Below are 24044 nucleotides of genomic sequence, written 5' to 3'. Positions count from 1 at the left end.
TGAAAATGTTGGCGTATTGGGGTGCGAATTTGGTCCCCATGGCTGTTCCGTGTGTTTGGGTAAAGAACTGGTTATCGAAGGTGAAGACATTGTGATCCAGGATGAAGCGGATGAGTTGTAGGATGGCATCCGGAGATTGGCTGTTGTTGGTGTTGAGTATTGATGCTGTCGCAGCGATGCCGTCATCGTGGGGGATACTGGTGTATAGTGCCGAGACGTCCATCGTGGTGAGAAGTGTTCCTGGTTCAACTGGTCCGTGGGTACTGAGTTTTTGTAGGAAGTCTGTAGTGTCGCGACAGAAGCTGGGGGATCCCTGTACGATGGGTTTCAGGATGCCCTCGATGTATCCAGAGAGGTTCTCACACAGGGTTCCGTTGCCTGATACGATAGGACGTCCGGGTGTGTTGGCTTTGTGTATCTTTGGGAGGCAGCAGAAGTCTCCCACGCGGGGAGTACGTGGGATGAGAGTGCGTAGGATGCTTTGAAGGTCTGGATCGAAGGTCTTGATCAGTTTGTTGAGCTGGTGGGTGTGTTCTTTGGTCGGGTCTGCGGGTAACCGTCTGTAGTGTTCCTGGTTGTCCAGTTGTCGGTATGCTTCTTTGCAATAGTCCGTTCTGTTCTGTATGACTATGGCTCCTCCTTTGTCCGCTGGTTTGATGACGATGTTGCGGTTGGTCTTGAGAGCGTTGATGGCGTTGCGTTGTGCTCGGGTGACATTCTGGACTGTCTTCTGAGTGCGGCTGATGAATCTGGCATTGACGCATTTCCTGACAGCTTGAGCATACATGTCCAGCTGAGGGCAGCGACCCTCCGGAGGAGTCCAGTTTGACTCTTTCCTCTTCGGTTGCTGTACCGCGGATCCCTCTGTCTGCTGTTCCGGATCGTCGATTGTCTCATTGGGTTCGCTGCTGAAATCTTGGGGTTTGTGGTAGAATTCCCGGAGCCTCATTCTCCTGATGAATTCCTCTGTGTCTAGTGGGGTCCATTTTGGTAGTGGGGCAGATATTGAGCCCTCGGCTGAGAACTTCGATTTCGTCTGGTTGAAGGGTGTGGTCGGACAAATTGATGATGGACTTCCCTGTGGTTGCAACCGTGGTACCAGGGGAAGCTTGGTCGATGCTGGTGGTGATGCCGAGTTTCTCAAGCTTCCTGCTCTTGGTTTTCATGTAGGCAGCGTAGTTCCGTTGCTCACTAGTTCACTAAAGAGACTACACGATAACATCAACAAGTTCCATCCCACCATCAAGCTCACCATGGACTACTCCTCAGAATCAGTTTCTTTCTTGGACACACGAATCTCCATCAAAGACGGGCACCTCAGCACCTCACTCTACCGCAAGCCCACGGACAACCTCACGATGCTCCACTTTTCCAGCTTCCACCCTAACCACGTCAAAGAGGCCATCCCCTATGGACAGGCACTGCGAATACACAGGGTCTGCTCAGACGAGGAGGAACGCGATGGACACCTCCAGACGCTGAAAGACGCCCTAGTAAGAACGGGATATGACGCTCGACTCATCGATCGACAGTTCCGACGGGCCACAGCAAAAAATCGCATAGACCTCCTCAGGAGACTAACACGGGACGCAACCAACAGAGTACCCTTTGTCGTCCAGTACTTCCCCGAAGCGGAGAAACTACGCCATGTTCTCCGCAGCCTTCAACATAGCCAAACTTAGTGGGAGGATAGAAGATTGGGAATTCTTCAAAAGACAGTAAAAAGTAACTAAAGGATTGATTAAGAAAGGGAAGTTAGATTATGAAAAGAAATTAGCAAAAAATATAAAAACAGATAGCAAGAGTTTCTATAGTTATATAAAAAGAAAAAGGGTGGCTAAGGCAAACATAGGTCCCTTAGAGGATGAGACCGGGAAATTAATGGTGGGAAACATGGAGATGGCAAAAATGCTGAACAAATATTTTGTTTCAGTCTTTACAGTAGAGGACACTAAGAATATCCCAACACTGGACAAACAGGGGACTCTCGGGGGGGAGGAGCTAAATACGATTAAAATCACTCAAGAGATGGTACTCAGTAAAATAATGGGACTCAAGGCGGATAAATCCCCTGGACCTGATGGCTTCCATCCTAGGGTCTTGAGGGAAGTGGCAGTAGGGATTGTGGATGCTTTGGTGATAGTTTTCCAAAATTCCCTGGACTCAGGAGAGGTCCCGGCAGATTGGAAAACTGCTAATGTAACACCGTTATTTAAAAAGGGTAGTAGGCAGAAGGCTGGAAATTATAGGCCAGTTAGCTTAACATCTGTGGTGGGTAAAATTTTGGAGTCTATTATTAAGGAGACAGTAACGGAACATTTAGATAAGCATAATTTAATAGGACAAAGTCAGCATGGCTTTATGAAGGGGAAGTCATGTCTGACAAATTTGCTTGAGTTCTTCGAGGATATAACGGATAGGGTGGATAAAGGGGAACCAGTGGACGTAGTGTATTTAGACTTCCAGAAGGCATTCGACAAGGTGCCACATAAAAGATTATTACTTAAGATAAAAAATCACGGGATTGGGGGTAATATTCTGGCATGGGTAGAGGATTGGTTATCAAACAGGAAGCAGAGAGTTGGGATAAATGGTTCATTTTCGGACTGGCAACCAGTAACCAGTGGTGTTCCACAGGGGTCGGTGCTGGGTCCCTAACTCTTTACAATCTATATTAACGATTTGGAGGAGGGGACCGAGTGCAACATATCAAAATTTGCAGATGATACAAAGATGGGAGGGAAAGTAGAGAGTGAGGAGGACATAAAAAACCTGCAAGGGGATATAGACAGGCTGGGTGAGTGGGCGGAGATTTGGCAGATGCAATATAATATTGGAAAATGTGAGGTTATGCACTTTGGCAGGAAAAATCAGAGAGCAAGTTATTTTCTTAATGGCGAGAGACTGGAAAGTACTGCAGTACAAAGGGATCTGGGGGTCCTAGTGCAAGAAAATCAAAAAGCTGGTATGCAGGTGCAGCAGGTGATCAAGAAAGCCAACGGAATGTTGGCTTTTATTGCTAGGGGGATAGAATATAAAAACAAGGAGGTATTGCTGCAGTTATATAAGGTATTGGTGAGACCGCACCTGGAATACTGCATACAGTTTTGGTCTCCATACTTAAGAAAAGACATACTTGCTCTCAAGGCAGTACAAAGAAGGTTCACTCGGTTAATCCCGGGGATGAGGGGGCGGACATATGAGGAGAGGTTGAGTAGATTGGGACTCTACTCATTGGAGTTCAGAAGAATGAGAGGCGATCTTATTGAAACATATAAGATTGTGAAGGGTCTTGATCGGGTGGATGCAGTAAGGATGTTCCCAAAGATGGGTGAAACTAGAACTAGGGGGCATAATCTTAGAATAAGGGGCTGCTCTTTCAAAACTGAGATGAGGAGAAACTTCTTCACTCAGAGGGTGGTAGGTCTGTGGAATTTGCTGCCCCAGGAAGCTGTGGAAGCTACATCATTAGATAAATTTAAAACAGAAATAGACAGTTTCCGAGAAGTAAAGGGAATTAGGGGTTATGGGGAGCGGGCAGGAAATTGGACATGAAGCTGAGTTCGGATCGGTCAATGCCCTGTGGGTGGCGGAGAGGGCCCAGGGGCTATGTGGCCGGGTCCTGCTCCGACTTCTTGTGTTCTTTAGATTTGTGGTTGGGATCAGATCAGCCATGATCTTATTGAATGGCGGAGCAGGCTCGAGGGGCCGATTGGCCTACTCCTGCTCCAATTTCTTATGTTCTTATGTTCTTATGTCATCAATGAGGACAAACACCTCGCTATGGCCATCCCCACACCTCCACTACTCGCCTTTAAACAGCCACCCAACCTCAAACAGACCATCGTTCGCAGCAAATTACCTAGCTTTCAAGAGAACAGCGTCCACGACACCACACAACCCTGCCACGGTAACCTCTGCAAGACGTGCCAGATCATCGACACAGATACCACCATCACACGAGAGGACACCACCCACCAGGTGCATGGTTCATACTCCTGTGACTCGGCCAACGTTGTCTACCTCATACGTTGCAGGAAAGGATGCCCCAGAGCATGGTACATTGGCGAGACCATGCAGACGCTGCGACAACGGATGAACGGACACCGCGCAACAATCGCCAAACAGGAGGGTTCCCTCCCAGTCGGGGAACACTTCAGCAGTCATGGACATTCATCCACCGACCTTCGGGTAAGCGTACTCCAAGGCGGCCTTCGAGACACACGACAACGCAAAATCGTCGAGCAGAAATTGATAGCCAAGTTCCGCACCCATGAGGACGGCCTCAACCGGGATCTTGGGTTCATGTCACGCTACACGTTACCCCACCAGCGAACAAATGTTATCTGTTTTTAATATAACGGGTCAGTTGCTGTCTTTTCTATGTTTCTACCTCTCTATCTCTTTTTTTTGTTTGTTGTTTTTTTTGGTGATTTGTATATTCTGAGACCTGGCAGGTAACACCTGTCTGTCTGCACACTGATTGCCTTGGCAACGGGCAGTTGAAAAAACTGTCTGTAATCACCAAGCATTGTTCTGTGAATTATAAATGCGATTTCATTTCGAGGATTTCATTTTCACATCGTTCACCTGAGGAAGGAGGAAGCCTCCGAAAGCTTGTGAATTTAAAATAAAATTGCTGGACTATAACTTGGTGTTGTAAAATCGTTTACAATTGTCAACCCCAGTCCATCACCGGCATCTCCACATCATGTCCTTGATTAATCAATGTATGCAGCAGCCGACGCTCTCCTCACCTTCACTCAGGTGTATGCAGCACCTGGAGCTCCCCCTTCAGCCCAGCTCATGAAATGCAGAAAAAAAGCAGAAACATTTTAAATATCAGTCCAATTTATCATAGAAATTTCCAGAAACTCACTCAAAAAACCAGACTGGCAGATGGCCAGCTGACTGACCGCTAACGGATAGTGACCGACCAACCACTTTTTGCCAATTCCAAAACCAGGATGGACATTTGAAAAAGGACGTATGGATTCCCAAAACAACCCTCTTGCGCACACACAGGGCACACACAATGATCTCAATTCCACCTCACAGAACAACCCACTCCCTCATTTCATACAATTGCCAGTCTCTGAAGTTGCACACTTTCTTTTTAATATATAATTAGGCCAATATCTATTTTGCTGATTTGAGGCTAAGATTAAAAGTTAAAATCCCCCTGCGGCAAGGCACGTGGTGTTTAGAGGGTGGGGGATAATTTGAACAGGGTTAAGACCTGCCGGCACAGACACAGTGGGCCAAATGACCTCCTTCTGTGCCGTAAATTTCTATGATTCTCTGATTAAACTTAGGAAAACCTGAATTTTTCCAACCAATTTTCACAATTAGAAGGCCAATTATTGCCCAAACTAGAGTGTCTAACTTCTAAAGCAGACATGATGTGGAGATGCCGGTGATGGACTGGGGTGGACAAATGTATGGAGTCGTACAACACCAGGTTATAGTCCAACTGTTGGACTATAACCTGGTGTTGTACGACTCCCTACACTAAAGCACACATCAGTCACAGATATGTCTCACTCATTTAGAGTGAGACGCCTGGAGCTTGGCTTAAAATTGGAACCCACTCTAACTGCTTCAGCCCCCTGAACAGCAGACCCCCCTCCCCTCTACACACATTGCCAGCTTGCCTCAGTCTCTTCAAACACCATTAAATCAACTGACATTTATTTCCACGCTCTTATTCATCCTCGTGCAGCCACTTTATACCCAGTTTGCAACAGGCAACATTTTTTTGTTATTTAAATTTTTTTTCTAAAGCAGCAGTCAAAAAAATGTCCATTTTTCAAAATGAGTGGCACAGTTGTCCATCCAAATCCCACCGGTCCCAAAGCTGCCCCCCTTCACGCACCTCAGTGTAGACCCACTCACTCAGAATAAAGACACACACACACACACACTGGTTTCCTCCCCCTCTTGGTTGCAATTAAAAGCAAATTGCAGCTCCCTCCCGGAAAGTAAGCCAGGCTTTAAACGGGTCAGTACACAGCCCTGCAAACCACACTGTGCTGCCAACAGTCCCTCCCTCACCTGTGCTCAGGCGCCTCTCTCTCCAATCGCTCCTGGGTCCCGCTCTCCGCGGGCTGCGTGCGCCGCTCACTCGTGGTTCCAGCTCCCGGGGACAAACACGTGTTTTTTTTCCACGCCGAGCTCCCCTACTGCGCATGTGTCCCCGCAGCCTTTGCTACATGGGAGGCCGGCTGCGCAGGCGCGGGCAGCTGGAGTTTGAGATTGCTTCAGCACAGGGAGGGAGGCCATTCGGACCATCGTGCCTGTGCTGGCTCTTTTCAAAAGAGCTAGTCAATTAGTCCCATTTCTTTCTCCACAGCTGCTGCCTGACCTGCTGAGCTTCTCCAGCACTTTCTGTTTTTAGTCCCATTCCCCCCCCCCCAAGCCAGCCATCTCTTGCCCCATAGCCCTGCAAATTTCTCCTTTCCAAGTATTTATCCAATTGTGCAAATTGTCTGCTGTGTTTCCTACATTACAACAGCGACCACACTTTAAAATTAAAAACAGAAAATGCTGGAAATACAAAGCAAGTCAGGCAGCACGTGTGGAGAAAGAAACAGAGATAATGATTCAGGTCGATGACCCTTCGTCTGAACTTCGTCCTGGCGAACAAACTTCCTTTCACAACGCAGGACTCGACCCTCAGCTACCGCAGAGGCTTCATTCTTATCTGAGCTTTCCCACGGTTATAGGCTGAACTCATTCCTCTTTGTCCCGTATTTTCTCTGCTTCCTCTTTCTGAACCTAATCTTTCTGTTCAGATTTGCTCAAAAAACACGTTTTCTTTCTCCAGCTGTTAATCTCGAGCTAACTTCAACAACAAGTACTTGCATTTATATAGCGCCTTTAACGTAGTAAAATGTCCCACAGTGCTTCACAGGAGCGATTATCAAACAAAATTTGACACCGAGCCACATAAGTGACCAAAAGCTTGGTCAAAGAGGTAGATTTATTTCACTTACCTACGATACATGTTAGCCATGTTCTCATTGTTTAAAGCTGAAGCTTCTACATAGTGTTAGCTGTGGCTCAGTGGGCAGCACTCTTGCCTCTAAGTTAAAAGGTCAGGGGTTCAAGTCCCACTCCCAGAGTCTTCAGCTGATACTCCAGTGCAGTGCTGAAGGAGGGCTGTACTGTCGGAGGTGCTGTCTTAAGATTATGCCCTCTTGTTGGTTGTAATAGACAGGTGTAAGAATAGGGGCAAATTGACATATTTTTCTTAATGCTATTAACCATGATACTGTGCAAGCTGTGTTGGCTCAGTAAGCTGGATGATGACGGAACTTTTATCATCCTATGGTGAGTCAGGCAGCTACGTAGTTAAAAGAGGAACAATGGCCCAAAAAGCAGAATAACCATCTAAAAATAGCAGTAAGGGCAGGACAATGATATGCTAGCTAGATTAGTGCAGTCAAAAACAAATTGACCTTGAAAAACAATCTGGCAAAGGGTCTTGTGGTTGGATGAGTAATGTCAAAACCAGCTGACCATCTCAAATTCTTTGGGAAACAACCTTATTAATCTATAAGGGTCTCTCCACATATGGTGTGAGGGTCCAGCCCGGTTGGGGTTGGGGTTGGGGTAGGGGGATGGGATTTTAAAAACCCAGTATCTTTTGAGCTCGGAGCAGAGGATTCGAAGAAGCACACCTAGTTGTCAGAAGACTCAAAACGACTGGACCGCCAACTTAATGAGGAACTCTGCCCAGAGATCAAACGGGGTAATATTGTTTCACTCTCTGTATTATTACTATCTTTTACATGTTTGATTTGACTATTAATAAATGAGACATTGATTACCATTTGGCATCACGTTCATAAACTGCTCCACAGGTGCGGTTCCAAACGGTGCAGAGCAGAGCCTGGGTGGGACTGTGGGTTAGTGTACTGGCCTTTCACCCCTCTGTTTAAAATCCGGCCCAGAATAAAGGGAGGAAATTCTCTGTGATGTGTAAAAGGCTATTTAAACAAGTCGGGGGCCAGGATGAAGTCAGCTCTTGTGGGAATGGGTCCAAGAAAAGAGCTGCTATAATGTGGAATGAAGTCGTCAACCTCACTGGAACAGGGAATAAAATATAGCTGAGGTGGGAAACCACACAGGTAGAGTAAGGGTCCAACTAACATTGAAATGTTGATGGGACAGTGTAGAGGGAGCTTTACTCTGTATCTAACCCTGTACCTGCCCTGGGAGTGTTTGATGGGACAGTGTAGAGGGAGCTTTACTCTGTATCTAACCCTGTACCTGCCCTGGGAGTGTTTGACGGGACAGTGTAGAGGGAGCTTTACTCTGTCTCTAACCCGTGCAGTACCTGACCTGGTTTGATACTGACACTTCAGAAAGATAGGTATAAAATAAACACAGCGGTAGAACACTTGGGCTGGACTTTATATATAAAAAAACATTTTATTACAAAATTCAGCAGAAACCTTCCTCAACAATTGTACAGGACAGGTAGAAAATACAGTACTGTGTGTGGTGAGTGAGGCTCTTGTGTGCATTTGAGGAGAATCGACTCCCTCTGTGAGCGAGGTCATTGCCTCGCTCTGTGTGATGAATCGACTGTGTGTCTGTAATAGAGAATCGACTCCCTCTGTGCAGTTTGCACCAATGAAGCCACCGCATTTCACAACAAGCACGCACCTTGTTTCAGGGTGTTACAAGTCTCGCAGGAAAATGGGGACAACCGGAACTGAACAACTTAGCTCCTGTGGCTCAGTGGGTACCAGTGTGGTGCTGATTTACACAGGGCTCCGGTCCCGTTCCCAGTCCCTGGCCAAGTTGGCTGATCTCAGGTGTAGTAGCTGCAGTCAGTCAGGGTGCCCCAGGAAAGGTCAAGGAGATTGCTCGAGCCCCTGATCGACACTTAGTGGCTGGAACACGAATGGACAGTGGCCTCGGACTCTTGCACCCCACCGATGGGCGACTGGGTGGAGTGCCAGTGCCGGGTGACTGGCCTAGATTACGGGGTTCATAGTCAGGCTGTTCAATTCAGGCCCCTTTTACAGCTTATGGACCATAGCTGGTCAAAAGGGCAGGCAAGAGAACTAGCACCAAACCAACGGTACCAGTCGCTGCGAGTCCCCTCCCTCCCCATGAGGGAAGGATGACACCAGAACTGAGAGGTTATAACTATCAGGAAAGACTGAACAGGCTGGGACTCATTTCTCTAGAAAAGAGAAGGCTGCAGGGTGACCTGATAGAGGTCTTCAAAATTATGAAGGGGTTCAATAGGGTAGATGTCGAGAAAATGTTTCCACTTTTGGGGGAGACCAGAACTAGGGGCCATAAATATAAGATAGTCACTAATAAATCCAATCGGGAATTCAGGAGAAACTTTTTATCCAGAGAGTGATGAGAATGTGGAACTCGCTACCACAAGGAGTAGTTGTGGCAAATAGTATAGATACATTTAAGGGGAAGCTGGATAAACACATGAGGGAGAAAGGAATAGAAGGATAAGCTGCTCGGGTGAGATGAAGTAGGGAGGGAGGAGGTTCGTGTGGAGCGTAAACACCGCATGGACCAGTTGGGCCGAATGGCCTGTTTCTGTATTGTACATTCGATGTAATCGGAGATGTACCTGGTCTCTGCTTGGCCCCTCCACCTCCCCGACAGCGCAGCCGAGATAGGAAACTCGCCGCCACATTCCCAAGGGATCAGATTCCACTCAAACGGTTCAGGATTCTACAAATGATAAGACAGGACGGCAACAGCCTGCACAATGATTACATGCGCTTGCTTAGAGGTAAAATAACACAGCAACATAACACTGCTTTCCCCCAGCTCTGGAAATCTGCAACTCTCTCCCACAAAAAAGCTGCTGAGGCTGGGGGTTAATTGAAAAATTCAAAACTGAAACCGATAGATTTTTGTTAGGTAAGGGTATTAAGGGTTATGGAACCAAGGTGGGTAGATAGAGTTACGGTACAGATCAGCCACAATCTAATTGAATGACTGAAGAGGCTTGAGGGGCTGAATGGCCTCCTCCTGTTGTCATCCATTACAAGGAGAAGCTCACGGTTACTGTTGCTCTACAGAAAGCAGACGCCTGTTTGGGGCGGGGGGGAAGTGGAGGTGGGGGGAGGGGCGGGAGAAGGGGTTGGGGTCGGACTCATCGTTCTCCGCACCAAGCACCTTGACCCCAGTGTCAATACGGGAAGTCCGCGCGGAGAATAAATCGATCCCTCGGTTTCAAGAGGGCGAAGACAGCAGTCGGTCTTTCAGATCATCCACTGGTCCTGATCCTGATCGGCGCCCTCCATGTCGATCTGCGGGGAACAACAGGTTGAGGGAGTTAGAGCTGTAACGTGGGCAGGAGGACTGTGAACCCACTGCATCACCCAGCCTAACACTGCCGCAGGAATCGTGTTCCATGGCAGATCCCAGCAAATAATATTTGACCACTTGGGGAGGACAGAGGGGTAGAAATTGGACGTTGTTGCACCCATTTAGGGTACAATAGGGGAGTGGCTCTGTTACTCGACCAACAATCCAGAGAATGGGAGTTCAAATCCCACCATGAGCGGTTTAAGAATTGGATTGCAACTTAAATAAAAAGCTGGTCTCAGTAAAAGTGACCATGAAACTGTCAGGTTGTCGTAAAAACCCAACTGGTTCACTAATGTCCTTTAGAGAAGGAAACCTGCCGTCCTTACCTGGTCTGGGCCGATATGTAACTCCAGTCCCCACACCCAACGTGGTTGACTCTTAGCCGCCCTCTGAAGTGTCCACTCAGTTGTAGCAAAACTGCTACCAACGGTTCGAGAAGGCGGCCCACCACCACCTTCTCAGGGCAACTAGGAGATGGGCAATAAATGCCTGCCTTGCCCACATCCCGAGAAATCACAGGCATAAAATGGGCACAGAGGGTCGATTCCAGGGTCCTTCGCCCTTGCCATCCCCAATGACACCTGAAAGACGTCCAACTCCAAAAACAGGCCCCTCCGCTCAGGCTTTCCAGACCTGGCAAGCGGCCACCACGAAAACGAGAGGTTGCTTTCCTTTAAAGTTTGATCCAGCCCGAGTTCCCCCCGCTGTACTCGCTGAGTCACTCTTGATGAACTTAAAGCAGGCAACCCCACCCCACCCCCCCCTCCGCCCCCCACCCCCCGAGAAAACCAATTGCTCCCACAGGGACACAAGTCCTGCCGTGATGCACCCGACTTGGAACGGACGGTCCCTGGGTTCCAGTTCCCTGGAGCTGCACTGAGCAGGGTAGCTGCCTCTTAAACTGCTCACCTCATTTATCTCTCCGTCATCGGGCGACTCATTGTAATCGTTCATTTCGTCCATGTCCTGCATGTCTTCATCCTCCTCAGAGTCCTCTTCACTGTCCTCGTCGTCCTCGTCATCTTCCTCTTCCTCATCATCATAGTTCTGCTGTGGGCACCCCAAGATACAGGTTAAACAAAGGGACTCGACTGCAGTGTGAATCTCATCGTAAAATGGCCATTTCCCTTCCACTCGACACATTAAATGTTTAACAAAGAAAGTCTCGTGTTTATATCGTCCCCTCTATGAAACGCCCCAAAGCACCTCACATACTGCGAATCGTTTTTTGAAATGCAGTGACTCGTCCCATTAAAGCCATTGCTGGAACTCTGAACAACAGCTCCCTCCCGCCTTTAACACGACCCGTTTTACAACCAGCATTTCCGCAACCTCAACGGTGCCTGGCCTTTGTCACGGAAATCTGGGATCCAGTCAGACACTCACCTCAGAGGCAGGCTTTCCGATCGGGACCAAAGTATTGTTCTTCTCCGCGATACTCTGTAACTGGGAACAAGAAAGAGAGAGCGAGTGAGAGAGCAAGCAGAGAAAGGAAATTCATAACATCATAATCTCAAGGAAAGAGGCCATTCAGCCCATCAAGTCTATCAATCTAAAACTGTAACTCCATCAACCTCACATCCAATGACATTCTGAGCTCCCCAAACACCTGACTCCCATCCTCACATTATTATACATGTTTATCACTCTGAGTAAAGTCATTCCTTGTAAGATCCGTTTTAAATTTACCTTTCACCAATTTAAATTTGCATTGTCTGGTCTTACTGACCTAACCTGTCTTGAAGTGATTCTCTGGGTTCACCTTATCTGTGCCATTTAATGCTTTATATAATTGAGGGAGTTCTCTCCTTAACCTTTCCTCCAAGTGGCAGGATTTAACCATATCTAACCTCATCCTGTTCACACCTGGGATCATTCCTCCTGCTGCTTCCCTCCCCCCGCTGTGTTTCAACGCTGGGACATTTTATGACATCACAAATTTTCACAGTTGTATAATCTGACCTCGATACATGAACCAACCCAACTCTCATCCTGACTATATAAACACATACACACGAGCACACAAACAGATACACAAGGACGCGCGCGCACACAAACAGATACGCACGCACACCTACAGATACACACACGGGCACATGGATATAGACACACTCGCCAGCACAAACACCCGCTGGCACACCGACCCAAGCCTGGTGCTGGTTCTCTTGTTGTTGGAGTTCATTCTCGTCCACACACGGTCGATCCAGGTTAAACCACAGCGACTCCGTCACTCGGGGAAAGAGCGAGGGAAAGAGCGTCGACATCCTCAAGAGACAGAAAAACAAACTACACAGTTAGAAACTAACTGAGACAGGGATTTTTTTTCCTTGTCTTTTATCGATTTGGACAGCAACCAGTACTGGGGATCTAAGAGGATTCCATATTTTCCCCACAGTTTTACGCTTGTCTCCTGAAGGCTGAGTCGCGAAGTTCTTCAATTCTCTCACTCCAGTAACCATTCTTCATGCATCAGTTCAAAGCATCAGCTATTCAACCAGTGGTGGGGTGGCCATCAGAGCCAAGCCTGATCCATCTCCATCGTACTTTACAGCGGGAGTTGCCGCATAACGTTCGACAGTGGGATCCCTGGCTAATCTTAGAATCTTACAGCACAGGAGGAGGCCATTCTGCCCATCATGCCTGTGCCAGCTCTTTGAAAGAGCTATTCAATTAGTCCCACTCCCCTGCTCTTTCCCCATAGCCCTGCAAATTTTTCCCCTTCAAGTATTTATTCGATTCCCTTTTGAAAGTTATTCTTGAATCTGCTTCCACCGCCCTTTCAGGCAGCGCATTCCAGATCATAACAACTCGCTGCGTAAAAATAATTCTCCTCATCTCCCCTCTGATTCTTTTGCCAATTACCTCAGTGTCCTCTGGTTACTGAACCTCATACTGGAAACAGTTTCTCCTTATTTATTCTATCAAAACCCCTCATGATTTTGAACACCTCTGTCAAATCTCCCCTTAACCGTCTCTGCTCCAAGGAGAACAACCCCAGCTTCTCCAGTCTCTCCACATATGTGAAGGCCCTCATCCCTGGCTCCATTCTAGTAAATCTCCTCTGCACCCTCTCCAAGGCCTTGAGATCCTTCCTAAAGTGTGGTGCCCAGAATTGAACACAATACTCCAGCTGAGGCCCATCTTGTCCCCATCAACAGTGAGACACACTCAGCCCAATTGTAACTCCCCAGCTGCTATCCCGGCTCAGGTCAGTTAATGCAGCACAGACAGGGGATTAATCCTGGGACCTTGCTGATCCGCAGGGCTCAGTCCCACAGCAGAGGCTGTTTTTATTCACTGAGCATAGAGGGGGCCGAGTTGGGGGTACCAGTCGATGAGTCTTGGAGCAGGCAAGAATTGGAAACACTGACAGGTGCTTCTCCAGATTTGCCCACATCAACAATCTGCATTTATAAAGCGCCTTTAACATAGTAAAACATTACAAGGCGCTTCACAGGAGCAATTAACAAACAAAATTTGACACCGAGCCACATAAAGAGATATTAGGACAGGTGACCAAAAGCTTCATCAAAGATGTAGGTTTTAAGGAGCGTCTTAAAGGAGGTAGAGAGAGGGAATTCCAGAGCTTAGGGCCGAAGCAACTGAAGGCACAGGCGCCAATGGTGGAGCGATTAAAATCGGGGATGCACAAGAGGCCAGAATTGGAGGAATGCAGAGATTTCGGAGGGTTGTAGGGCCGGAGGAGGTTAGGGAGGGGGCGAGGGCCATGGAGGGATTTGAAAACAAGGATGAGAATTTTAAATCAAGATGAACCGATGTAAGTCAGCGAGCACAGTGGGTGATGGGTGAACGGGACTTGGTGCGAGTTAGGATACAGGGCAGTTTTGGACGAGCTGAAGTTTTACGGAGGGTGGAAGATGGGAGGCCGGCCAGGAGAGCACTGGAATAGTCGAGTCTGGTGGAGACGGCCGTCCGTCCTCCTGATAGTCGCAGGATAGGATAATGGATTGTTGACTAATCACAGCAATCAATCTCCATCAATGAGTCTGCAACAGACGGGGTGAGGAGGTGAGGAAATCCCCCAGTGGTGGAGAGCTTTGGGAACCACGGGCCCAAACACGTGCTGCGCTCACCACCTGTCACCGCGCCCACTCCTGGAGCACGTGGGCTGGTGACCGGCCGCTCGGGGGCGCCCGAGGGCCCGGGGAGGGGCGGGGCCTAGCCGTCGGAGCCTCCGGGCAAGGCCGGGGCGGGGACCGGGGACCTCCCGTTAATTCTTGTTCGATGTTTGCCGGTGGCGGCGGGTTTCTCTCTCGGGTTGGGCCCGCCCGCCGCCGCCCGCCGCCGCCGCCGCTCCTACCTGACTCCCGCCCGCCGCCCCGACCGGACGTAGGTCCGTCGCGCAATCCTGTCCCCCGGAAGCGAGCGGAGGGAGAGGAAGGTTCCGCTTTCTGGATGCAGCGATTTCGGAGCCGGAGGGAATTTCACCCGACGGCCGCCTTTAAACCTGTTTTATTGGTGCAGAATCCTGAGGTCGGGCGGGGGAAGGTCATTACCCTCCCCCTCCCCTCTATCTCCCTCACCCTCCCCTCTATCTCCCTCACCCTTCCCCACCCCCTCAGCTGCTCCCTCCATCTCCCCTTCACTCACCCCCTCACCTTCCCTCTCCCCCTCCATCACCTCAGCCCCTCACCCTCTCTCCCCCCCCCCCCCCTCACTGCCTCCCCACCCCATCCCTCCATCGCCCCCCCCCAAGAACACTCAGGAGCAACATCTAGTTCCGGGGGTTTGCACTCGGCATCTCCCTGTGACGATATACAGCTGGCGGAGGAGGGGGGGAGGGAAGGGGGAAGGGAGTGTGCCCACCGTATCGCAGGTGCGAGGGCCATCGCCCCATGGTGTAGCGCTTTGGAGCGAGTTTCCTCCCTCCCACCAAGGGTCGCCAATTGCCCTGGAGTCTCCAGGAATCAATGATTAATCTCCTGCTCCAAGGAGACCCGCGAGGACAATTATAGGGGCGTTTTAAAAAAGAATTGTGTTTTTCCTTTCCATTTCCTTTGAACTCTTTGGTTTATTAGTTTTAAAAATATCGGAGACGTGAGAAAGTCACTTGAGTGACAGTCAAGAATCATCCAATCGGGTTAACGAAGAGTCTGGTTTGCTCTCCGATTGGCCGGGAAAGGCAGGTTGTCACAAGGATGGACATGTCGGGCGACCAATGGCGGGAGCGTGGGGGACGGGCGGTCAGAGGTCATGTGATGAAACCTCCCGGAAACCGTTCGACCAGAGTTGGCGACCCTGCTCCCATCACCCTCGCCTGATCTGCTCTCCACGTTCATAGAATCGTACAGCACAGAAGGAGGCCATTCGGCCCATCGTGCCTGTGCCGGCTCTTTGAAAGAGCTGTCCAATTAGTCCCACTTCCCCTGCTCTTTCCCCATGGCCCTGCAAATTTTTCCTTTTCAAGTATTTATCCAATTCCGTTTTGAAAGTTATTATTGAATCTGCTTCCACCGCCCTTTCAGGCAGCGCATTCCAGATCAGAACAACTCGTTCAAAGCTGGTTCATCAAAACCTAAAATTTGTAAATAAAACGCACAGAATTTCAAGCCGCAACAGTTTTATTTTGAGAACATTTCTCGTCACTCTGATCACAAATATTTTATTCATCTCGGTGTAAAGTGTTCAAAAAAAACACAAAAAATAATCAAAAGAATAAGCTGCATCACAGAAACCAACAAGAATCCTGCAGCCGTTCACTCACCTCCCTCCCACCCTCTCACTTTCCTCCCTCCCACCTCCCACCCTCCTGTGGCTCTCAATCATCCCGCAGGATCAGTGAGCAATTCTTGGGGAAAGTTAAAAGACTGGGAGTCACACTGAACTGTGTTCCCCCCCCCCCCCCGTAGTATTACTGTCCATGGGAGGGTGTGGTGTGGGGAGGGGGAACGAGCATAATTCCAAATATCAGTAACTTACATTGTTAGGAAAGATTGGTCCCCAGGCACTGTCTGTGTTTGAATACTATTAATTGTGGTAAAGGCGCTATATAAATGCAAGCTGTTGATAACTCTTTCGCCCAAAGGGAAATCGAGTTGTGGGATAAGTTCCCAGGGAACATTGGCGAGGACAGTGTAAATGGGGTCAGGGGGCAATTAAATGAGTTTCTAGAGAGAGAGAAGGCATTGAGGGATATGGTGAGAAGGTGGGTAGGTGGGAGTGAGGGATATGGTGAGAAGGTGGGTAGGTGGGAGTGAGCGACATGGTGAGAAGGTGGATAGGTGGGAGTGAGGGATTTGGTGAGAAGGTGGGTAGGTGGGAGTGAGCGACATGGTGAGAAGGTGGGAGTGAGGGATATGGTGAGAAAGTGGGTAGGTGGGAGTGAGGGATATGGTGAGAAGGTGGATAGGTGGGAGTGAGGGATATGGTGAGAAGGTGGGTAGGTGGGAGTGAGGGATATGGTGAGAAGGTGGGTAGGTGGGAGTGAGGGACATGGTGAGAAGGTGGGAGTGAGGGATTTGGTGAGAAGGTGGATAGGTGGGAGTGAGGGATATGGTGAGAAGGTGGGTAGGTGGGAGTGAGGGATATGGTGAGAAGGTGGGTAGGTGGGAGTGAGGGACATGGTGAGAAGGTGGGAGTGAGGGATTTGGTGAGAAGGTGGATAGGTGGGAGTGAGGGATATGGTGAGAAGGTGGGTAGGTGGGAGTGAGGGATATGGTGAGAAGGTGGGAGTGAGGGATTTGGTGAGAAGGTGGATAGGTGGGAGTGAGGGATATGGTGAGAAGGTGGGTAGGTGGGAGTGAGGGATATGGTGAGAAGGTGGGTAGGTGGGAGTGAGGGACATGGTGAGAAGGTGGGAGTGAGGGATTTGGTGAGAAGGTGGATAGGTGGGAGTGAGGGATATGGTGAGAAGGTGGGTAGGTGGGAGTGAGGGATATGGTGAGAAGGTGGGTAGGTGGGAGTGAGGGACATGGTGAGAAGGTGGGTAGGTGGGAGTGAGGGACATGGTGAGAAGGTGGGTAGGTGGGAGTGAGGGATATGGTGAGAAGGTGGGTAGGTGGGAGTGAGGGACATGGTGAGAAGGTGGGTAGGTGGGAGTGAGGGATATGGTGAGAAGGTGGGAGTGAGGGATTTGGTGAGAAGGTGGATAGGTGGGAGTGAGGGACATGGTGAGAAGGTGGGAGTGAGGGATTTGGTGAGAAGGTGGATAGGTGGGAGTGAGCGACATGGTGAGAAGGTGGATAGGTGGGAGTGAGCGACATGGTGAGAAGGTGGGAGTGAGGGATATGGTGAGAAAGTGGGTAGGTGGGAGTGAGCGACATGGTGAGAAGGTGGGAGTGAGGGATATGGTGAGAAAGTGGGTAGGTGGGAGTGAGGGATATGGTGAGAAGGTGGATAGGTGGGAGTGAGGGATATGGTGAGAAGGTGGGTAGGTGGGAGTGAGGGATATGGTGAGAAGGTGGGTAGGTGGGAGTGAGGGACATGGTGAGAAGGTGGGAGTGAGGGATTTGGTGAGAAGGTGGATAGGTGGGAGTGAGGGATATGGTGAGAAGGTGGGTAGGTGGGAGTGAGGGATATGGTGAGAAGGTGGGTAGGTGGGAGTGAGGGACATGGTGAGAAGGTGGGAGTGAGGGATTTGGTGAGAAGGTGGGTAGGTGGGAGTGAGGGATATGGTGAGAAGGTGGGTAGGTGGGAGTGAGGGATATGGTGAGAAGGTGGGAGTGAGGGATTTGGTGAGAAGGTGGATAGGTGGGAGTGAGGGATATGGTGAGAAGGTGGGTAGGTGGGAGTGAGGGATATGGTGAGAAGGTGGGTAGGTGGGAGTGAGGGACATGGTGAGAAGGTGGGAGTGAGGGATTTGGTGAGAAGGTGGATAGGTGGGAGTGAGGGATATGGTGAGAAGGTGGGTAGGTGGGAGTGAGGGACATGGTGAGAAGGTGGGAGTGAGGGATATGGTGAGAAGGTGGGTAGGTGGGAGTGAGGGATATGGTGAGAAGGTGGGTAGGTGGGAGTGAGGGATATGGTGAGAAGGTGGGTAGGTGGGAGTGAGGGACATGGTGAGAAGGTGGGAGTGAGGGATTTGGTGAGAAGGTGGATAGGTGGGAGTGAGGGATATGGTGAGAAGGTGGGTAGGTGGGAGTGAGGGACATGGTGAGAAGGTGGGTAGGTGGGAGTGAGGGACATGGTGAGAAGGTGGGTAGGTGGGAGTGAGGGATATGGTGAGAAGGTGGGTAGGTGGGAGTGAGGGATATGGTGAGAAGGTGGATGGGTGGGAGTGAGGGATATGGTGAGAAGGTGGGTAGGTGGGAGTGAAGGATATGGTGAGAAGGTGGGTAGGTGGGAGTGAAGGATATGGTGGGGAGGGTTGGATTGAGGGATACAGTGAGAAAGGTGGCATTGAGGGATATGGTGAGAGGGTGGGGAGGTGGGACTGAGTTCAATAGCCTTTCTCCAATCACAAACATTCTTCTGCCCTCCCTGAATGTGATCTAATGGCAGTCCTGCTCTCAGTCTTTGAAGTCTCGAGTCGAAGGTTTATTGTCCTCTATTTGAGCCCAACGTAGGTGAGCTCGGCCATCCCATCCCTGATGTAATGGAAGTATTCCAGGTGCGTGCGATGGATCTTCCAGCGGTATTTCCCACAGCTCTTGGCGTACTGCATGAAGTGGGGGGCGCCCGTGAAGATAACATTGTCGGCCAAGATCACGCTCCCCTCCTGCAGCAGGTTGTGATCCTCCAGTAACTGCAGGTCCCGCAGGTAACAGCGTTTCCAATGGTCCATGAAGACAAAGTCAAACTTGTCCACACCGAACCTCTCCCTGAAGTGAGGGATCACCTCATCTGAGGGACTGATGATTTGCTCCACCTGCCCACAGGGAAAACACTTTCAGTTCATTCCGCGGGAAAGGACGTTCACCTCATTCTGTAAGTCATCAGAGTTGAGGGGGAATTTTTGTGCTGAATAGGTGAGGGACTTCAGAAATGGAACATTATCCAACTTCTGACCCAACACGAGCACGGGTTAGATACAGAGTAAAGCTCCCTCCACACTATCCCATCAAACACTCCCAGGGCAGGTACAGCACGGGTTAGATACAGAGTAAAGCTCCCTCTACACTGTCGCATCAAACACTCCCAGGGCAGGTACAGCACGGGTTAGATACAGAGTAAAACTCCCTCTACACTGTCCCATCAAACACTCCCAGGGCAGGTACAGCACGGGTGAGATACAGAGTAAAGCTCCCTCTACACTGTCCCGTCAAACACTCCCAGGGCAGGTACAGCACGGGTTAGATACAGAGTAAAGCTCCCTCTACACTGTCCCGTCAAACACTCCCAGGGCAGGTACAGCACGGGTGAGATACAGAGTAAAGCTCCCTCTTCACTGCCCCATCAAACACTCCCAGGTGGGGGATTGTTTTTACGTCCACCTGAGAGGGCAGACAGGGCCTCGGTTTAACGTCCCATCCAAAAGACGGCACCTCCGACAGTGCAGCGCTCCCTCAATACTGCACTGGGAGTGTCGGCCTGGATTTTGTGCTCAAGTCTCTGGAGTGGGGACTTCAACCCACGCCCTCCTGACCCAGAGGCGAGAGTGCTGCCCACTGAGCCACGCCCGACACCTGGAAACATTAGAGAGGGTTAAGCTCTCACTTCAGAGAGGAGACGGTTAAGGAGGAATATAAACTGCTAAACGGTATTGAGAAGGAGGATCTAATGTCTCACGGGGTGAGATGCCCCTCGGTCGGTGCTGGTCACGCCGCGGCACTCACCGTTTTCCTCGTCGAATCCGGCCAGGCGAATTATCTTCTCGGCCACCGCTGCATTTCTCTCGTCCATCTCCACGGTGTAGAGCCTGGCGTTGAGGGGCAGCGTCTGAGCCATGCGGACCGCAGAGTAGCCGCAGTAGGTTCCCAACTCCAGGAGCGTCAGGGGAACCTTCTCATAAATCAACCGCTCCAGGATCTTACCTGCGATTTGGGGGAGGAAAAAAAGAAAGAAAGAAAAAAGTGTAATGTTGTTCTGATCTGGAACGCGCTGCCTGACAGGGCGGTGGAAGCAGATCCAATAGTAACTTTCAAAAGGGAATTGGACAAATACTTGAAGGGGAGAAATTTGCAGGGTTATGGGGAAAAAGCAGGGGGAGTGGGACTAATTGGACAGCTGTTTCAAAGAGCCGGCACAGGCACGATGGGCCGAATGGCCTCCTGCTGTGCTGTGCCTACGATGAACTTGCATTTATATAGCGCCTTTCACCACCTCAGGACGTCCCTTTACAGCCAACTAAGTACTTTTTTGAAGTGTAGTCACTGTTGTATTAAGGGATATGGGCCAAAGGCGGGTATATGGAGTTAGATCACAGATCAGCCATGATCTCATCAAATGGTGGAGCAGGCACGAGGGGCTGAATGGCCTACTCCTGTTCCTATGTTGTAATGTAGGAAACGCAGCAGCCAATTTGCACTCAGCAAGGTCCCACAAACAGCAATGTTATGCTCACCAGATCAACCATTTCGTAGTGATGTTGGTTGAGGGATAAATATTGGCCCAGGAACTCCCTGCTCTTCTGCGAATAGTGGCTGTGGGATCTTTTACATCCACCTGAGAGGGCAGACGGGGCTCGTTTTAACGTCTCATCCGAAAGACGGCATCTCTGACAGTGCAGCGCTCCCTCAGTGCTGCACTGGGAGTGTCAGCCTGGATTACCTGTCGTTAATCTCATTGCTGTTGTGGGACCTTGCTGTGCACAGATTGGCTGCCGTATTTCCCTACATTACCACAGTGACTAGACTTTAAAAACACTTCATTAGCTGTGAAGCGCTTTGGACATCCCACGGTCGTGAAAGGCGCGATATAAATGCAAGTTCCTTCTCTCTTATCTGTGACTCCAGTCCCGCACCAACGTGATTGTCTCTGAACCGCCCTCTGTAGTGACCCAGCAAGCCCCTCAGTTGCATCACCACCATCTCAGGGCAACTGGGAATGGGCACTAAAGGCCGGCTTCCCAGCACGCACCACGCCACGAGAATGAACATAGAAAGAAAATCAGGAGCAGTTTCCAGCTGGAGTTCCCCAATCTGACCTGTCCTTGACCTCAGGGGCACTTCCTTCAACATTCTCCCCTCTCCCCCATTGGTCAATCTCGCAACCAAGGGTTTTGCCAGCTGCAACCTCCGACCCCCCCAGTGACGGCCGGTGACCTTCGGAACAGGTGAGTCTGTCGGCCTCTCCCCGAGTCCCGGACACAATCACGATCTGATCGAGGTGTTTAAGATGATTAAAGGATTCGATTGGGTCGATAGAGAGAAACTATTTCTCTGGTGGGGGGAGTCCAGAACAAGGGGGGCAGAACCTTAAAATTAGAGCCAGGCCGTTCAGGGGTGATGTCAGGAAGCACTTCTTCACACAAAGGGGAGTGGGAATCTGGAACTCTCTCCCCCAAAAAGCTGTTGGGGCTGGGGTCAAGTGAAGCTTTCAAAACCGAGATTGACAGATTTTTGTTGGGTAAGGGTATTAAGGGTTACAGAACCAAGACGGGTTGATGGAGGTAAGATACAGATCAGCTTTGATCTAACTGAATGGTGGAACAGGTTCGAGGGGCTGAATGGCCTCCACCTGTTCCTATGTATGACCTCCGCACTGGAAGCCAAGCTAAGGCAGTGCCTCACTCGACCCTCTCCCCCCCCCGCCAATCTCTCTCACCCTCCCCCCCCGCCACCAATCTCTCTCACCCTCTCCCCCCCCACCAATCCTCTCACCCTCCCCCCCCCACCAATCTCTCTCACCCCCCCACCCCCCCACCAATCTCTCTCACCCTCCCCACCCCCCCACCAATCTCTCTCACCCTCTCCCCCCCACCAATCCTCTCACCCCCCACCCCCGCCACCAATCTCTCTCACCCTCTCCCCCCCCCCCACCAATCTCTCTCACCTCTCCCCCCCCCCCACCAATCTCTCTCACCCGCTCCCCCCCCGCCACCAATCTCTCTCCCCTCTCCCCCCCCCACCAATCTCTCTCACCCTCCCACCCCCCCACCAATCTCTCTCACCCTCTCCCCCCCCCCCACATCTCTCTCACCCTCTCCCCCCCCCCCACCAATCTCTCTCACCCTCCCACCCCCCCCACCAATCTCTCTCACCCTCCCCCCCCCCACCAATCTCTCTCACCCTCCCCCCCCCACCATCTCTCTCACCCTCTCCCCCCCCCCACCAATCTCTCTCACCCTCTCCCCCCCCCCACCAATCTCTCTCACCCTCCCCCCCCACCAATCTCTCTCACCTCCCCCCCCCCACCAATCTCTCTCACCCTCTCCCCCCCCCCACCAATCTCTCTCACCCTCCCACCCCCGCCACCAATCTCTCTCACCCTCTCCCCCCCCCACCAATCTCTCTCACCCTCCCCCCCCCACCAATCTCTCTCACCCTCTCCCCCCCCACCAATCTCTCTCACCCTCCCCCCGCCACCAATCTCTCTCACCCTCCTTCCCCCCCACCAATCTCTCTCACCCTCCCCCCCCCACCAATCTCTCTCACCCTCCCCCCCCCACCAATCTCTCTCACCCTCTCCCCCCCCCACCAATCTCTCTCACCCTCTCCCCCCCCCCACCAATCTCTCTCACCCTCCCCCCCCCACCAATCTCTCTCACCCTCTCCCCCCCCCCACCAATCTCTCTCACCCTCTCCCCCCCACCAATCTCTCTCACCCTCCCCCCCCCACCAATCTCTCTCACCCTCTCCCCCCCCCACCAATCTCTCTCACCCTCCCCCCCCCACCAATCTCACTCACCCTCTCCCCCCCCCCACCAATCTCTCTCACCCTCTCCCCCCCACCAATCTCTCTCACCTCTCCCCCCCCCACCAATCTCTCTCACCCTCTTCCCCCCCCACCAATCTCTCTCACCCTCCCCCCCCCACCAATCTCTCTCACCCTCCCCCCCCCACCAATCTCTCTCACCCTCCCCCCCCCACCAATCCCTCTCACCCTCCTCCCCCCCCCACCAATCTCACTCACCCTCCCCCCCACCAATCTCTCTCACCCTCTCCCCCCCACCAATCTCTCTCACCCTCCCCCCCCCACCAATCTCTCTCACCCTCCCCCCCCCACAATCTCTCTCACCTCCCCCCCCACCAATCTCTCTCACCCTCCCCCCCACCAATCTCTCTCACCCTCCCCCCCCCACCAATCTCACTCACCCTCCCCCCCCACCAATCTCTCTCACCCTCCCCCCCCCCACCAATCTCTCTCACCCTCTCCCCCCCCCACCAATCTCTCTCACCCTCCCCCCCCCCACCAATCTCTCTCACCCTCTCCCCCCCCACCAATCTCTCTCACCCTCCCCCCCCACCATCTCTCTCACCCTCCCCCCCCCACCAATCTCTCTCACCCTCCCCCCCCACCATTCTCTCTCACCCTCCCCCCCCCCCACCAATCTCTCTCACCCTCCCCCCCCCCACCAATCTCTCTCACCCTCCCCCCCCCCACCAATCTCTCTCACCCTCTCCCCCCCCACCAATCTCTCTCACCCTCCCCCCCCACCAATCTCTCTCACCCTCAGCCTCCCCCCCCACCATCTCTCTCACCCTCTCCCCCCCCACCAATCTCTCTCACCCTCCCACTCCCCCCCCCCCACCAATCTCTCTCACCCTCCCCCCCCCCACCAATCCCTCTCACCCTCTCCACCCCCCCCCACCAATCTCACTCACCCTCCCCCCCCACCAATA

At 51.3% G+C, this 24044-nt stretch overlaps 3 protein-coding genes across 5 annotated transcripts in view; all 3 read right to left on the bottom strand.

Moving 5' to 3' along the window:
- Positions 1-6174, bottom strand: part of folr (folate receptor) — a 32753-nt gene extending 26579 nt beyond the window's left edge. The window contains exon 1 of one of the 2 annotated variants that reach the window (XM_067985609.1): positions 6055-6174. The gene's annotated coding sequence lies outside the window, so the exon portion shown is untranslated. Of the gene's footprint in view, positions 1-4757; positions 4810-6054 lie in introns of those variants that run through there. The other variant, XM_067985608.1, reaches the window with a different exon arrangement.
- A 2237-nt stretch (positions 6175-8411) lies between these two features.
- On the bottom strand, positions 8412-14751 carry anapc15 (anaphase promoting complex subunit 15). Of its 2 annotated transcripts, none has more exons than XM_067985612.1 (5): positions 14684-14751; positions 12507-12627; positions 11749-11808; positions 11272-11412; positions 8412-10301 (listed from the first exon to the last, which is right to left on the bottom strand). In XM_067985612.1, exons 2-5 carry the CDS (start codon positions 12624-12626, stop codon positions 10254-10256), a joined length of 369 nt encoding a protein of 122 aa, XP_067841713.1. In that variant the 5' UTR covers position 12627; positions 14684-14751; the 3' UTR covers positions 8412-10253. The 2 variants fall into 2 exon arrangements, with proteins under 2 accessions (XP_067841713.1, XP_067841714.1); XM_067985613.1 differs by having other exon boundaries at positions 11272-11409.
- A 3865-nt stretch (positions 14752-18616) lies between these two features.
- The window catches only part of tomt (transmembrane O-methyltransferase), a 10529-nt gene continuing 5101 nt past the window's right edge, over positions 18617-24044 (bottom strand). Inside the window, exons 2-3 of the mRNA XM_067985606.1 lie at positions 20083-20294; positions 18617-19189 (exon numbers count right to left, since the gene is read on the bottom strand). Coding sequence (XP_067841707.1) covers positions 18869-19189; positions 20083-20294 — 533 coding nt within the window. The 3' untranslated portion in view covers positions 18617-18868. The remainder of the gene's footprint in view (positions 19190-20082; positions 20295-24044) is intronic.

Source organism: Heptranchias perlo, chromosome 6 (genome assembly GCF_035084215.1).
Source record: "Heptranchias perlo isolate sHepPer1 chromosome 6, sHepPer1.hap1, whole genome shotgun sequence".
NCBI classification, from domain to species: Eukaryota; Metazoa; Chordata; class Chondrichthyes; order Hexanchiformes; family Hexanchidae; genus Heptranchias; species Heptranchias perlo.
This window is presented reverse-complemented; position numbering and strand designations above follow the sequence as displayed.

Excerpts from the sequence above, each read along its gene's own strand:
- anapc15 (XM_067985612.1), bottom strand. The coding sequence starts at position 12,626 with ATGTCGACGCTCTTTCCCTCGCTCTTTCCCCGAGTGACGGAGTCGCTG. Across the intron at positions 11,809-12,506 it reads AGAACCAGCACCAGGCTTGG|TTACAGAGTATCGCGGAGAA; the intron begins GTCGGTGTGCCA and ends TCTTGTTCCCAG. Across the intron at positions 11,413-11,748 it reads TCGGAAAGCCTGCCTCTGAG|CAGAACTATGATGATGAGGA; the intron begins GTGAGTGTCTGA and ends GGGTGCCCACAG.